This window comes from Tupaia chinensis, unplaced genomic scaffold, assembly GCF_000334495.1.
Source record: "Tupaia chinensis unplaced genomic scaffold, TupChi_1.0 Scaffold000628_1, whole genome shotgun sequence".
Classification (NCBI taxonomy): domain Eukaryota; kingdom Metazoa; phylum Chordata; class Mammalia; order Scandentia; family Tupaiidae; genus Tupaia; species Tupaia belangeri.
The window spans coordinates 2,561,238-2,574,360 of record NW_006160148.1 but is presented as its reverse complement, the minus strand read 5'-3'; the positions used below and the strand labels follow the sequence as shown (position 1 = coordinate 2,574,360).

General features: G+C 42.6%; 1 protein-coding gene across 4 annotated transcripts in view; it reads right to left on the bottom strand.

The window, feature by feature from the left end:
* Nucleotides 1-13,123, bottom strand: part of CEP85 (centrosomal protein 85) — a 57,289-nt gene that overhangs the window by 35,977 nt on the left and 8,189 nt on the right. For 3 of the 4 annotated variants that reach the window (XM_006159436.3, XM_027776140.1, XM_027776141.1), the window contains exon 2: nucleotides 2,645-2,715. In XM_006159436.3, the coding sequence (XP_006159498.1) occupies nucleotides 2,645-2,699 (55 nt within the window). In that variant the 5' untranslated portion in view covers nucleotides 2,700-2,715. Of the gene's footprint in view, nucleotides 1-2,644; nucleotides 2,716-11,799; nucleotides 11,819-13,123 lie in introns of those variants that run through there. The other variant, XM_027776139.1, reaches the window with a different exon arrangement.

Below are 13,123 nucleotides of genomic sequence, written 5' to 3'. Positions count from 1 at the left end.
TTTACCTGAGCTAACAAGACAAACAGCATGTTTTATAATTATTGCTTCCATGCTTTGTATACCCTGTTCCTTAGAGTAAATCTTTTACTGCCCCTCACCCATTTACTTGCATGTATCACATTTTCAATAAAAAGGCACGATGATTCCTAGCAGTTGTCACTCCTCAGAGAGTGATCTTTGAGGGGTGTCCGGCATAGGACGTGCATGAAAAGGCACCGAAGTCTTTGTCTTCTGTTCACCTTCGCTGCCTCCATTGAGCCAACCCACCCCCGCCGAGGCTGGACCTTGGCAGTGTTTGAAGGCTGGTAGGCAGGAAGTGTTCAATAAACCCCTGATTTACTAGCATACTAACAAATATTTTAATTCAAGTTACTTAAAAAAATAAACAGCCTCACTGTAACTTTTCTAAGTTGTACCTGATGATTAGGTAAACAAACAGAAAAGTTAATGTCAGGGGCCAAATGGTGGCTCAGCAATGAAACACAATGCTCCCCAGGGCAACCCCACACAGGCAGGTTCCTGGTTCACATCTGGAGACTTCCCTGAGTAGGCCAGCCACATACATACCCATGATCTGGGACTGGCTGAAGGCTGAGGGTGGATCACAGACTGAAAATCGGTTGGGGGTGCTATTGCTCTCTCTCTCTCTCTCTCTCTCTTTTTTTCTCTTTCACTCATGGAAGAAACAAACTTTAACAAAAACATACAAATAGCCACAAGACATATGATAAAATGTTCAGCACTGGGGCCAGCAGGTGGCATGATGGTTAAAGCACTGGACTCCTACATGGCTGACCACAGTTCAAGTCCTGAACACAGTGGCTTGAAAATAATGCCAGGTGCATGTGCATGCGCATCCGAGATCTCAGGAGAATAGAGACTGCAGCGTGGCTATCCCCCCTGGGGAGTGACTTCTCACTTTCTCACTGTCTCTGTCTCTCTCACCCCCTGGTTTTTGCCCTATGGCAAAAATCCATAAAAATTTTTAAAAACTCAAAGTTGAAGTCAAAACATAAGGTTTTATGGATTCTTTGATCTGATAGGAGGTAAAAAATACTCAAACACAAACTACCTTATTCCTTTCTTCCAAGCTAAGTGCTTCTCCCAACTTGTTACTTTCTTTTTTACTACAGGGCATGTGCACTCACAAGAGAAAGAGAAATCAACCCCCAAGGGATGACCATGTTGCAATCTCTTCTCCTCCAATCTCTTCTCGGGATTTTAAGCATACATGCACGTGTGTCTGGTGTGATTTTCAAGCCGCTGGGTCCATTGACTCGGACTGTACAGTCAGTCATGTGAGATCCAGTCACCTTAATCTCCATGCCTCCTGATGGCCCTCTCCCAAATTTTTAACCTACATTCTTCTACTTTTGCTTCTTTTAACCACCTTTCTGATTTCCGTCAAAGGCAACCTATTTTTAAGCTGCCAAGTCTGGGACTAGACCTACAGACAGCCATGTAGGTGTCCAGTGATCTAACCATTACACCATCTGCTGGCCCCATGTCCCTTCCTTTATAAATATCCCCAAATTTAAAAATTAAAAGTCATTTTTTAGGGATCAGCAGGTGGCATGCTGGTTAAGATGCTGCACACTCCCACATGGCTGACCATGGTTCAAGTCCTGGACCTGGCAGCCTGCTTTCTCACTTTTTCCCTCTCTCTCTGGTCAAATTAAAATAAATGAATAAATAAACAAAATAAAATAAAGTCTTTTTTTTTCCCCAAAAAAATATGCTAGAGGACACATGTACTTTTCAGAGAGAGAGAGATAGAGAGGACAAAGCACCCCGCCACAGGTCTTGGTCATGCCTATGCCACAATCCCTTCTTCTCCTTCTCCCACCTTTTGGGATTCTGAACACTCACACGCACATGCCCCATTGTTTCTCAAGCTGTGAGGTCCAGGACTCGAAAAGCTCAGTCAGCCCTGTGGCATCTAGCTGCCTTAACCACCAGGCCATGGGCTGGCTCCAAAATTAATTTTCTTCAATGCTATTTATTTGAAATATGCCATAGCTACTTATTGTCTACTGAGTGAATATATTAGATTATTAAGAAAGTTATAGCTTTTTCTATGCAAAAATGCATCATGACTTTTCTGACAACTCAACATTTATACATTAAATACACACACACACACACACACACACACACACGCACACAATATACCTCCTTTGTATATTAGCAAGCATTCAAAATCTTGTCAATCCATTTAATGATAAATTCCCAAGTCTCTAGTGACAACACAATAGAGATTGCTGGCATTCTAGAATAATTCTGATCTTTGTGGGCTAGCAGATGACTGATCTACCCAGAGGACTACAAACACAGAACACAATAATTTATGCTGTGTTTTTCTGATTTCAAATGGAACTATGTTCCAGACTCATTCTGTTCTAATTCTTTATGTGTCTTCCCCTTCCTACCAATCACATGGTCTTGTTGAAAGTCATGTGGGACCAGAGATAAATAATTGTTCCCTCAGAGAGACCTGTTTTTTATATTCAGTGTGAGTGAGTCCCATGCTATTTTTGCTCTTATAGTACCAGCATTTCAGCGAAGGTTTGTTTGCTCATTCTGTCCCTTACAGAATGACAGAACAAAGGTCAGAATTTAACTAAAAAAAACTTTGACTACTTACTTGGTGAAGTTGTCTGAGGGATCCTCTCACCTGGGTATTTCTCCTGCATGGCCATCAGTTATTTGGACCAACTGTGGAATAAAGAATAGCCAGTCAGATCTCTACGAGAGCTTTAATTTACTATAACTCAGTTCTCATTGAAATAAAACTGTCAAAACCAGAGAGTGTTCAAGTATCCATTCACTTTTTTTGTTTTGTTTGTGTTTTTCATTTGCTAAAGGGCACATGCAATCTCTGGAAAGGGAGAGAAAAAATGAGAAAGCTCCCCCTAGGGAGGATGGCCATACCACAATCTCCTCTCCTCCATTCTCCTCTTGGGATTTTTGGACAAGCACACACACCCACCACGTTTTTCTAAGCCACGGAGTCCAGTACTCAAATTGCAGCTCGCCATGAGGGATCCAGCCATCTTAACCAATACGCCACTTGACTGGCCCCTCAGGGGCTTTTTACTTCTAAGGATATTTTTAAAGGCAAAACAACTTCCAATACTCCACCCTGCTTCTCTTCATAAAGCAAGAAGCGAAAACCTGGAACTAAAGAGAGATTCCAAAATACAGATCTCATATGGTCTTAGAATCATCTCATTGTTTCTAAATGCAAAAACAGGCCCAGCCTCTGTAGTGTAGTTGGTAGTGTACCAGACTGCAGAGCCAGAAGCCACATGCTATCTACAGTTTCAGTCCTCAGCCCAGTTAGCTTGAAAACATGCTGGACATATGCGTACATGAGTGCTGAACGTGTATGGATCCTAGCATGCTGGAGGATGAAGGAAGGGCTTGCAGCATGATTGAGCCCTACTATGGAAAGGGTGTTTCTCTCTCTCATGTGTACACACGTACTCTGTTATGAATAATCATTTTAAGAAACTTTTTAAAATTCAAAAATATTACTTTCAATTAAGAAACTGTGCCAAGGATCTTCTTAGCCACAGGGACATGAAAGAAGGGTGGGATGGGGAAAGAACTAAAGAATCAAATCTTCAATGAAGGTGTTGTTTTTGTTTTGTTTTTAGTGATAGTGTCAGCCATGTGGCTTCCTGTACTATAGTCCAATATACTAAGGCCTGTGCCGCCTGGACTGTGCCACAGGGCTGGGCTGTATGGTACAGTAGTATAGCCTCAGTGATGATTAACCTAAAACAAATTCCTAGATTCTGCCAGTAATGAAAGTTAGGATGACACAACAGCAAAACACAATGTTTTATGAAGGAGAACCACTTGGGAACGCTACGGGTTTGCATCTAGAGACCTCCCCGAGAGTGCCAGACCAGTAATTCAGAGTGGCAGAAGCTAAGGGATGGAGTGCAGTGTCAAAACCATGTTAGAGGAGCCAGCAGGTAGCATTATGATTAAGGTGCTGGACTCCTACATGGTCGACCATGGTTCAAGTCCTGGACCTGGCAGCTTGTTTTCTCACTATCCCTTTCCCTTGTTCTCTGGTCAAATTAAAAATGACAAAAAACATAATTAAATAAATAAAACAAATAATTTTAAAAAATAAACAAACAAACAAACACCACCCTGTCAGAGGTGTTTTTTCTGGCTCGCTCATGAGATAAACAGCAAAAAAGAACCGACTGTTTTTTTTTCCTTCTTTCATCATCATAGGGCATGAAAAAGGACACTCTCCTAATACAGTGTGGCCCTATCACAGTCCCTTTGCTCCCATTATCTATCCCATCAGGATTTGGGGCACACATGCATATATGTCCAGTATGTACTTCAAGCTACCAAGGCCTGGATTTGAACTACATGGGATTTGCCTCTTTATGCACCATTTTATCTCTATGCTATGGGGCCGGCTACTAGGACTAATGGTATTTTTAAAGAAAAAGTCAGTCATGTGATGCAGAGATCGAACTCTTGGTCACAAACAGAATCCCAATTCTGAGCTGGACCAGGTTTCCTTCCCCTATTTAGGGGCCAACAGGTAGTGTGGTGGTTAAGGTGGTGGACTCCCACATAGTTGACCACAGTTCATGTCCTGGACATAGTGACTTGAAAAATCGTACTAGGCACATTTGTGTTCATGCTCAAAATCCCAGGAGGGAAATGGAGAAGGAATGTGGCATGGCCAATGCCCCTGGGAGTAATTTCTCACCTTCTCCAGAGAAATCAAAATCACTCCCCCACGGGGAATGGGCATGCAGAAATCCCTTCACTTCCATTCTCCTCTCAGGATTTTAGGTATGCACACATGTACACAGTATATTTTCAAGCTGCAGGGTCTGGGACTTGAACTGTGAATTGGCCATGTGGGAGCCAGCTGTCTTAGTCTCCACGTTACCTGCTGTCCTGAGAGCACGAACTCCTATTTTATGAAGTATATTTATTTTATTTCTTTCATAAAAGATAGACAGGCACCCTTGATAAGGTCTCCACTCTCCGTAATCCCCACCACCCTAGCCAGTCAGCCAGGATCACAGACACTCAAGTGCACCAAGCATATTTCAGGGCAAGATCTGAACCACAGCCTTCCGTGTGCTCCAGCATTACAGAGCAGTATGGTACTGCCAACGTTACTGCCACTATGGCCGGGCCCTGAGCACAGACTCTTGCTCAAATCTGTTGGATGTGATGCTGGAACAAATAAACTTGAACACACTAAACTTCCAGTTACCAATTTATTAGCTGTGTAACTTTAGGCAGACATCTTACTATCTCTGTACCTCAGTTTCTTCACATAAAAATGAGAATAAATACATGACCTAATTCACACTAAGTCATTTATAATTAACTTACATCAGTGCCTGACACATATTAAGTGCTTACTTAATGTTTTTGTTATTACTTGGCAGTTTATGTCAATAAAAAGTGGTACAGGGAATGTAGCAGAGCAGTAAAACTCAGTGCTCTGCAAGGCTGACCCACATGGGAAGGTTCTGGGCTCCTATCAGAAACCCCCTGAGTATACTGGGCACTGCTGTACCTATGATCTAGGGCTGGCTGAAGCTGGAAGTGGATGTGGCATCAACACCTTGTTGGGGGTTCTCTCTCTCTCTCTCTCTCTCACTCTCCAGTTCATGAAAGAAACACTTTTTTTAGTTTTTTTGGGGGGTCATAGGTCATGTGCACTCACTGAAGAGAAAGATACAGAGAGGGTGAGAAATCGCCCCCTCCAAGGGTGATGTCCATGCCGCAATGCCTTCTCCTCCATTTTCTCTCAGGATTCTGTGCACGCAATCCCAGAAAAAATTCCTAATGTAATTTTTTTTTTTTTTGGAGAGTTTTTTGCTATAGGGCGTGTGCACTCGCCAGACAGACAGAGAAAGACAGAGAGATAGAAAGCAAGAAATCACCCCCCCAGGGGGGATGGCCACGCTGCAATCCCTTCTCCTCCATTCTCCTCTCGGAATCTTGGGCACGCATGCACACGCACCCGGCGTGAGTTTAAGCCACCGGGTCCGGGACTCAAACTGCGGTCGACTACGTGAGAATCCAGCGACATAGCCATTACACTAACTGCTGGTCCCCCAATGTAATTTTTAAGCCTCCAGTCCGGGACTTGAACCGCGGCCAGTCATGTGGGAGTTCAGAGCCATAATCACCACACTATCTGCTGGCCCCAGAATAAACTTAAAAAAAAAAAAAAAAAAGGTGGGGCCAGCTCTGTAGCACAATGGTGACACACTGCTCAGGGGGAGCCAAGTCTCACATGACGACCACAGTCTAGGTCCCTGGTCTAGTCCTCCTGGAGCCTGTTGGTGCCAGGACTGGAAGGAGGGACCAGATCGTGTGGTAGGTGCTCTCACTGTGTATACATGCACTCCATCATGAATAGAGAGAAAAAGACAAGGCAGAGCATAGTCCCTGAAAGCATAAAATTTAGAAACCTTGAATTTTAAGAGTCCCCCAAAAGTCTGGACAATTCATAGAAAACAATGCTTACAGGGTGGTATGGTTTGAATGTGTCCCACCAAAACAAATGTGGTGAGGGGACAGCCCTATAGCTCACCTATAGGTCCAGTTATAGCTCAGTGGGTAGGCTTTGTGGAAAGAGAGCAGTCTGAAACCTGGCCTAGCTCAAAGCCTGGCGCAGCTAGCATAACATGCAGGAAAAACGTGCATGTGTGCCCAGGATCCTCAAGGTATAAAAAAACAGAAGAACAGAAACTGTGCTGTAACCAAGCTCATTGAAAGGAGCTTTCTCTCTCTCTCCCCTGCCAGGGTGTGTACACACACTCTATGGCATTAAAAAAATTTGGTGAGCAACTGAGACGGTAGTAAGCGGGAAAAATGTTAATCTGACTATGAGATTAAGAGGTACCATGGGATTAAGAGGTGGAGCTTTATGAGGGTCAGCTCCATAGTATGGTCTTTGAACACTGCACACAGTTCGAATCCTGTCACCAGCAGTTAAAAAAAAAAAATGCCAGGAGGACCAGCAGGTGGCATAATGGCTACGTTGTTGGACTCCCATGTAGTCGACCACGGTTCAAGTCTCGGACCCAGTGGCTTAAACTCAACGCCAGGCATGTGTGTGTGTGCCCGAGATCCCGGGAGGAAAATGGAGGGGAAGGGATTGCAGCATGGCCATCCCCCCGGGGCGTGATTTCTCGCTTTCTGTCTCTCTGTCTCTGTCTTTCTGGAAAGCGCACGCACCCTATAGCAAAAATCTTTCCAAAAAGAAAAGAAAAGAAAAGAAAAGAAAAGAAAAACATGTCAGGTACATGTGTGTGCGCTCAAATTCCTGATGGGATAGAGAAATGGAGGAAAAATTATTGCAACATGACCATATCTTGTTGGGGGTGCTTTCTCACCGTCTCTGAAAATTGCATGTGCCATCTGGCAATTAAAAAAAAAAAAAAAAGAGAGAGAGAGGTAGCGCCTTTAAGAGGTGATTAGGATTGGGTAAAGTTATCAAGATGAGGTCTCCCCACCTGAATTCTGGTGGATTTATAAGGAATAAAACAGCAATATACTCTACATGTGCTCCTGCCCTCCACCATGTGATGCTACAAGAAGACCCTCACCATATGTCAACACCACCTCTTGGACTTCTCACTCTCCAAAACTATAAACTACATAAATCTCTGTTCTTTATAAAATTAGAGTATTTTTTGGAGAGGTTTTTGCTATAGACTGCATGCACTTGCCAGAAAGACAGAGAGAGGCAGAGAGACAGAAAGTGAGAAATCATCCCTTGGGGGGATGGTCATACTGCAATCCCTTCTCCTCCATTCTCCTCTCGGGATCTTGGGAGTCCAGCGACATAGCCATTACACCAATGGCTGGTCCCAAAATTCGAGTATTTCTAATATTAGATACAGAATGGTGTAGAACAGAAAGGAGAATGGAACAGAACAGAAAGAAAATTCAACCTTGAAAAATAAAAAAAGCTATATGATTATTTTAAGAGATTTTATTGCTATAAAGCACGTGCACTCACTGAAGAGACAGAAAGTGAGAAATCATCCCTTGGGGGGATGGTCATACTGCAATCCCTTCTCCTCCATTCTCCTCTTGGGATTTTGGGTATGCACGTGCACGTATCCAGCATGAGTTTGAAACCACTGGGTCTGGGACTCGAATTGTAGTCAACTAAGTGGGAGCCCAACAACATAAACATTATGCCATCTGCTGGTCCCATAGATATATGGTTATAACTCCACTATTGAATTCCTAACAGAAACACCCAAGATCAGCTGACTTATTATCGGAAAAACCATGACACATTTTTGCAACAGACGGCACTAGTTCAGTTTTGGAAGTACTAGAGTCATTGACATCTATGTTATTGCTATGTCATTTGATAGCCAACGGTTCTAAAAAAATTCTAAAAAAAAATATTAAGCGACCTGGTTTAGTTTTGGAGATTTTACAAGTTGAAGACAGAAGACCAAATTAATTTTTGCCATAGTTTACTGTTTTACTTCTGTAAAGGTAAGAATGAACATGAAGCTTGTGAAAAGTTGTGTAAAGCTGACAGTGACAAAGCTCTACAAGAACATCAGTGCCAACAATGGCTCACGAAGTTCTGTGCTGGTGATTTTGATCTCAATGATGCTACTTGGTCAGGGAGGCCCATCAAGTTGATGACGACAAAATAAAACAATGATCGAATCAAACCCTTGTTACACAACTGAACATCCATCATTCATAACCACCTAAAGAGGGTGGGATACATAAAGAAGTTTACTCAAAAAAGTTCACTTGATGGTGCATATAACCATAATTAAATGTGAGGAAAATAATTCTTTTTCGAAGCGACTGGTAACTGGTGATGAAAAGTGGGTTGTTTTTTTTTTTAAAAAAAAAGTGGACCATTTACAACAATATGGTACACAGTCTTGGTCCTGACATAATTCACCTCAAATATCATCAAAAGCAGACAATCATCAGAGAAAGGTTAGGCTCTCAATGTCGTAGTATTTTAAAAGTGTTTTTCTTTTTCTTTTTTTTTTTTTTTAGCTTCTCCAAAGGAACCAAACGATCAATTCAAATGTGTACTGTTGGCATTTGGGACAGTTTGAATGAATCGATCATCCAAAAATGTCCAGAGCTTGTTATCATAAAAGAGTTATGTCTGGGACTAGCAGACTGCATAATGGATATGTTACTGGACTCCCACGTAGTAAATCGTGGTTTGAGTCCCATATTCAGCGGCTTAAAACTCACACCAGATTCATGTATGGGGGTGCCCAAGATCCTAAGAGGAGAATGGAAAAGAAGGAATTGCAGCATGACCATTCCCCTTGGGGGTGATTTCTTACTTTCTGTCTCTCTGGTGAGCATACTCACACTACAGCAAAATCTTTTTTTTTTTTTTTAAAGAATTATCTTAACTTACTTTCTTTATTTATTTAAATTTGACCAGAAAGGGACAGAAAGAGAGAGGGAAATTGAGAAAGTAAGCTACCAGATCTGGGCCTTGAACCAGCATCGGCCATGTAGGAGTCCAGCATCCTTAACTGCCACGCCATTTGCTGGCCCCACACTACAGCAAAATCTTAAAAAAAAAGTTATGTTCCATCACGACAACATGAGACCACATGCGAGTTTGACCAACCATCAAAAATTACAGAAGCTTGGGGACCAGCAGTTAGCGTAATGGCTATGTTGCTGGACTCCCATGTAGTCGATCGCGGTTCGCGTCCTGGATCCGGGTGGCTTGAACTCACATTGCGTGTGCGTGGTGCCCAAGATCCGGAGAGGAGAATGGAGGAGAAGGGATTGTGGCGTGGCCATCCCCCCTGGGGGGTGATTTCTCACTTTCTGTCTCTCTGTCTCTGTCTGGCGAGCGCACGCACCCTATAGCAAAAAGAAACCTCTCCAAAAAAAAAAAAAATTACTGAAGCTTGGATAGGATATGTTGCCACATCCACCATACTCCCCTGACCTTGTACCATCAGACTTCCACTTGTTCACTCTGTTCAAAACTCCTTGTGTGGCAGAATGTTCAATTCAGATAAGGCTGTAAATCAGCACCTTGTTCAGTTTTTCGCCAATATACAAGGGTCTTTCTTTCTTTCTTTCTTTTTTTGAAGAGTTTTTTGCTATAGGACATGTGCGCTTGCCAGAAAGACAGACAGAAAGCGAGAAATCACCCCCCAGGGGGATGGCCATGCCGCAATCCCTTCTCCTCTATTCACCTTTTGGAATCTTGGGCACGCCCGCACAAGCGCCCAGCATGAGTTTAAGCCACCGGGTCCAGGACTCGAACCATGGTTGACTACATGGGAGTCCAGCGACATAGCCATTATGCCAACTGCTGTTCCTGATAGAAAGATGTTTCTATGAAAGAAGAATTATGAAGCTCACTGAAAGATGGCAAAAGGTTTTCAAACAAAACAGTTTTCACTGATTGATCTCTGTTCTTTATATAAATAAATGACCTTTGAAAACCACAGAACAAATATACCATGACTTTTCTTACCACCCAATATAAAGAATAAAAATTTATTTGGGGGGCCAGCAAGTGGCATGGTATTTGAGGGCGCTGGACTCCCACATGGCTGGTCACGGTTCAAGTCGCCAACCTGGCGGCTTGCTTTCTCACTTTCCCTCCCTCTCTCTGTCTCACTCTGTCCCTCTGGTCAAATAAAAATAAAAATTAAAAAATCTTTTTTTCTTTTTTTTTAAGTTTATTTGACTTAAAATTGTGATGGCTGGAAAGATCCTGTGTGGCTGGCATCAGGCCTACCTCTCAACATGGCCAACAGAAGCAGAGAATGGTAGGTATATGCAGAGAGAATCAGACCTAGAAGCTGCCATCTTCCTTTTATAACAACCTGTTCTCATGAAATGGCATTTTCATGAGAGCTAGAATTGTCTTGTGAAATCCATTAATGAAAACAATGCCTCCATGACCCAATCACTACCCATGAGAACCCAGCCCTTAAAGGTCTCACCACCCCCAACACCATTATACTGAGGACCAAATTCCAAAATATAAGCCTTCAGAAGACAAACCATGATCTAAACTACAGCAATGGTAATCCCTCTCATATACTTTACTGACCTCTAATAACTGCAACCCAGAGCCTCACTAATTCATTACCACAACAGAAATGGTACCATCCTTCAGTATCCCAATTCTGGCCCAGCTTTAGTGCTATGGGGATATTATGCTCAACTGTAGTACTAAAGGCCATGTAGTTAATGACCATGAGTTTGGATCCCAAGTCAACCTGAAAATATGCTGAATCCCATATGCCCAATATCCTGACCTGCCAGGTGAAGGGATCACAGCACCTACTGAGGATGTCAGGGTGAGGGTGTATGTGTGTGTACGTCTCACTCCTTGCATATTACACATTCTCTCTCATAAGCAAAATAAAACTAAAAAAAATCAAAGGGCTACACAATAATAAAATGGGATTCTCTATGAGGCTGCTCCGTGTGGCAAGGTTCGGAGTTCACATCGCAGACCTCCCTGAGTACACTAGGTAAGCATGTTCCTGTGATCTGGACTAGCTGAAGCTGGGGGTAGATCCTAGCATCAGACTCTGCTAAGGTACTCTCTCTTTCTCTCCCTCTCTCTTGCTGATGGGAGAAATATAACTAAACTGAAAAATAAAATCCCTCGAGATTGGCGCCATGGGCTGGTAGTTAAGGGAGCTAGATCCCATGTGGCCAAATGTGCAACTTGAATCCTGCTTGACTGACTTGAAAAACACTGGGGAACCAGCGGATGGCATGGCAGTTACATACCTAGACTCCCATGTGGCCAATCACAGTTCAAGTCCCAAACCGGGTGGCTTGAAACTCACACCAGGCACATGTGCATACATGTCCAAAATCCCAAGAGGAGAACGGAGAAGGAATTACAACATAACCAGCATCCTGGGAGGTGATTTCTTGCTTTCTGTCTCTGTTTCTCTCTCTCTCCTGCAAGCACACACGACCTATAGCAAAAAGCTCTCTAAAAAAAAGAAGAAAAGAAAAATGCAGGGTCAGCAGGTGGCCTGGTGGTTAAGGGCACTGGACTCCCACATGGACGACCATGGTTCAAATCCCAGACCCGGCTGCTTGCTTTCTCTTGCCCTCTTTCTCTGTCACTCTGTCCCTCTCTGGTCAAATTAAAATAAATAAACTTAAATAAATTAATTCTTAAAAGAAAAAAAAAAGAAAACCACAATGGATATGTATGTATGTGTACCTAAGGTCCCAAGAAGGATGACAAAATGGAGAAAGAATTGCAGCATGACCACACTCCATTGAAGGGGGTGCTTTCTGTCTGTCTGTCTATCTCTGATAAGCTTATGTGACCTTAGACCCCCCCCCCAAAAAAAAAACACCCAAGTTTTTGGAAACTGGGTGAGAGAAGCTTTGTTTGGTAATAAAAGCTTTGATTTATTGCTAGTATCATTAATTCATGGCTAGCTATTCAGCTTATGGATAGTGAGTTCATGACGATGACAAAGAGGGATATGATTACCTACCTATTCCTTTCCTACCAACATCAAAATCTTTTTCTTCATCCCTTTCTTTAAAGGATGACAAATTGATAGGCCCATTGGATTCTGAGACATTTTTAAATCCAGGTGAGTTGAAAATAGGGTGACAGGGCCAGCCAGGTGGCATAGCAGTTAATTAAGGTGGCTGGATCTACATGGCTGACTGAGAAGTTTGAATCTCAGACATGGAGGCGTGAAAAACACACTGGGTATGTGTGCATGCATGCCTAAAATCCCAAGAAGACACTGTAGTGTGGTAATCCCCTGAGGGGGTACTTTCTCACTTTCTCTGCAGTGAATGCACACACTCTATAGTGAAAAGAAAAATAAAAAGAAAAAAAGAAATAGGGTGATGAAAGAACAATTCCTAGTTAAACAGAATTACCCCTTGATTCAACAATTCTGTTCTCAGGTGTACATTCAAGAGAAATTAAAACATGTTCACACAAAAACTTGTACAGGTATGTTCATAGCAACACTATTTACAATAGCCAAAGAGCTGAAACAATCTGAATGTTCACCAACTGATGGACAAATAAAATGTGGTATAACCATACAATGGAATATTATTCATCAAT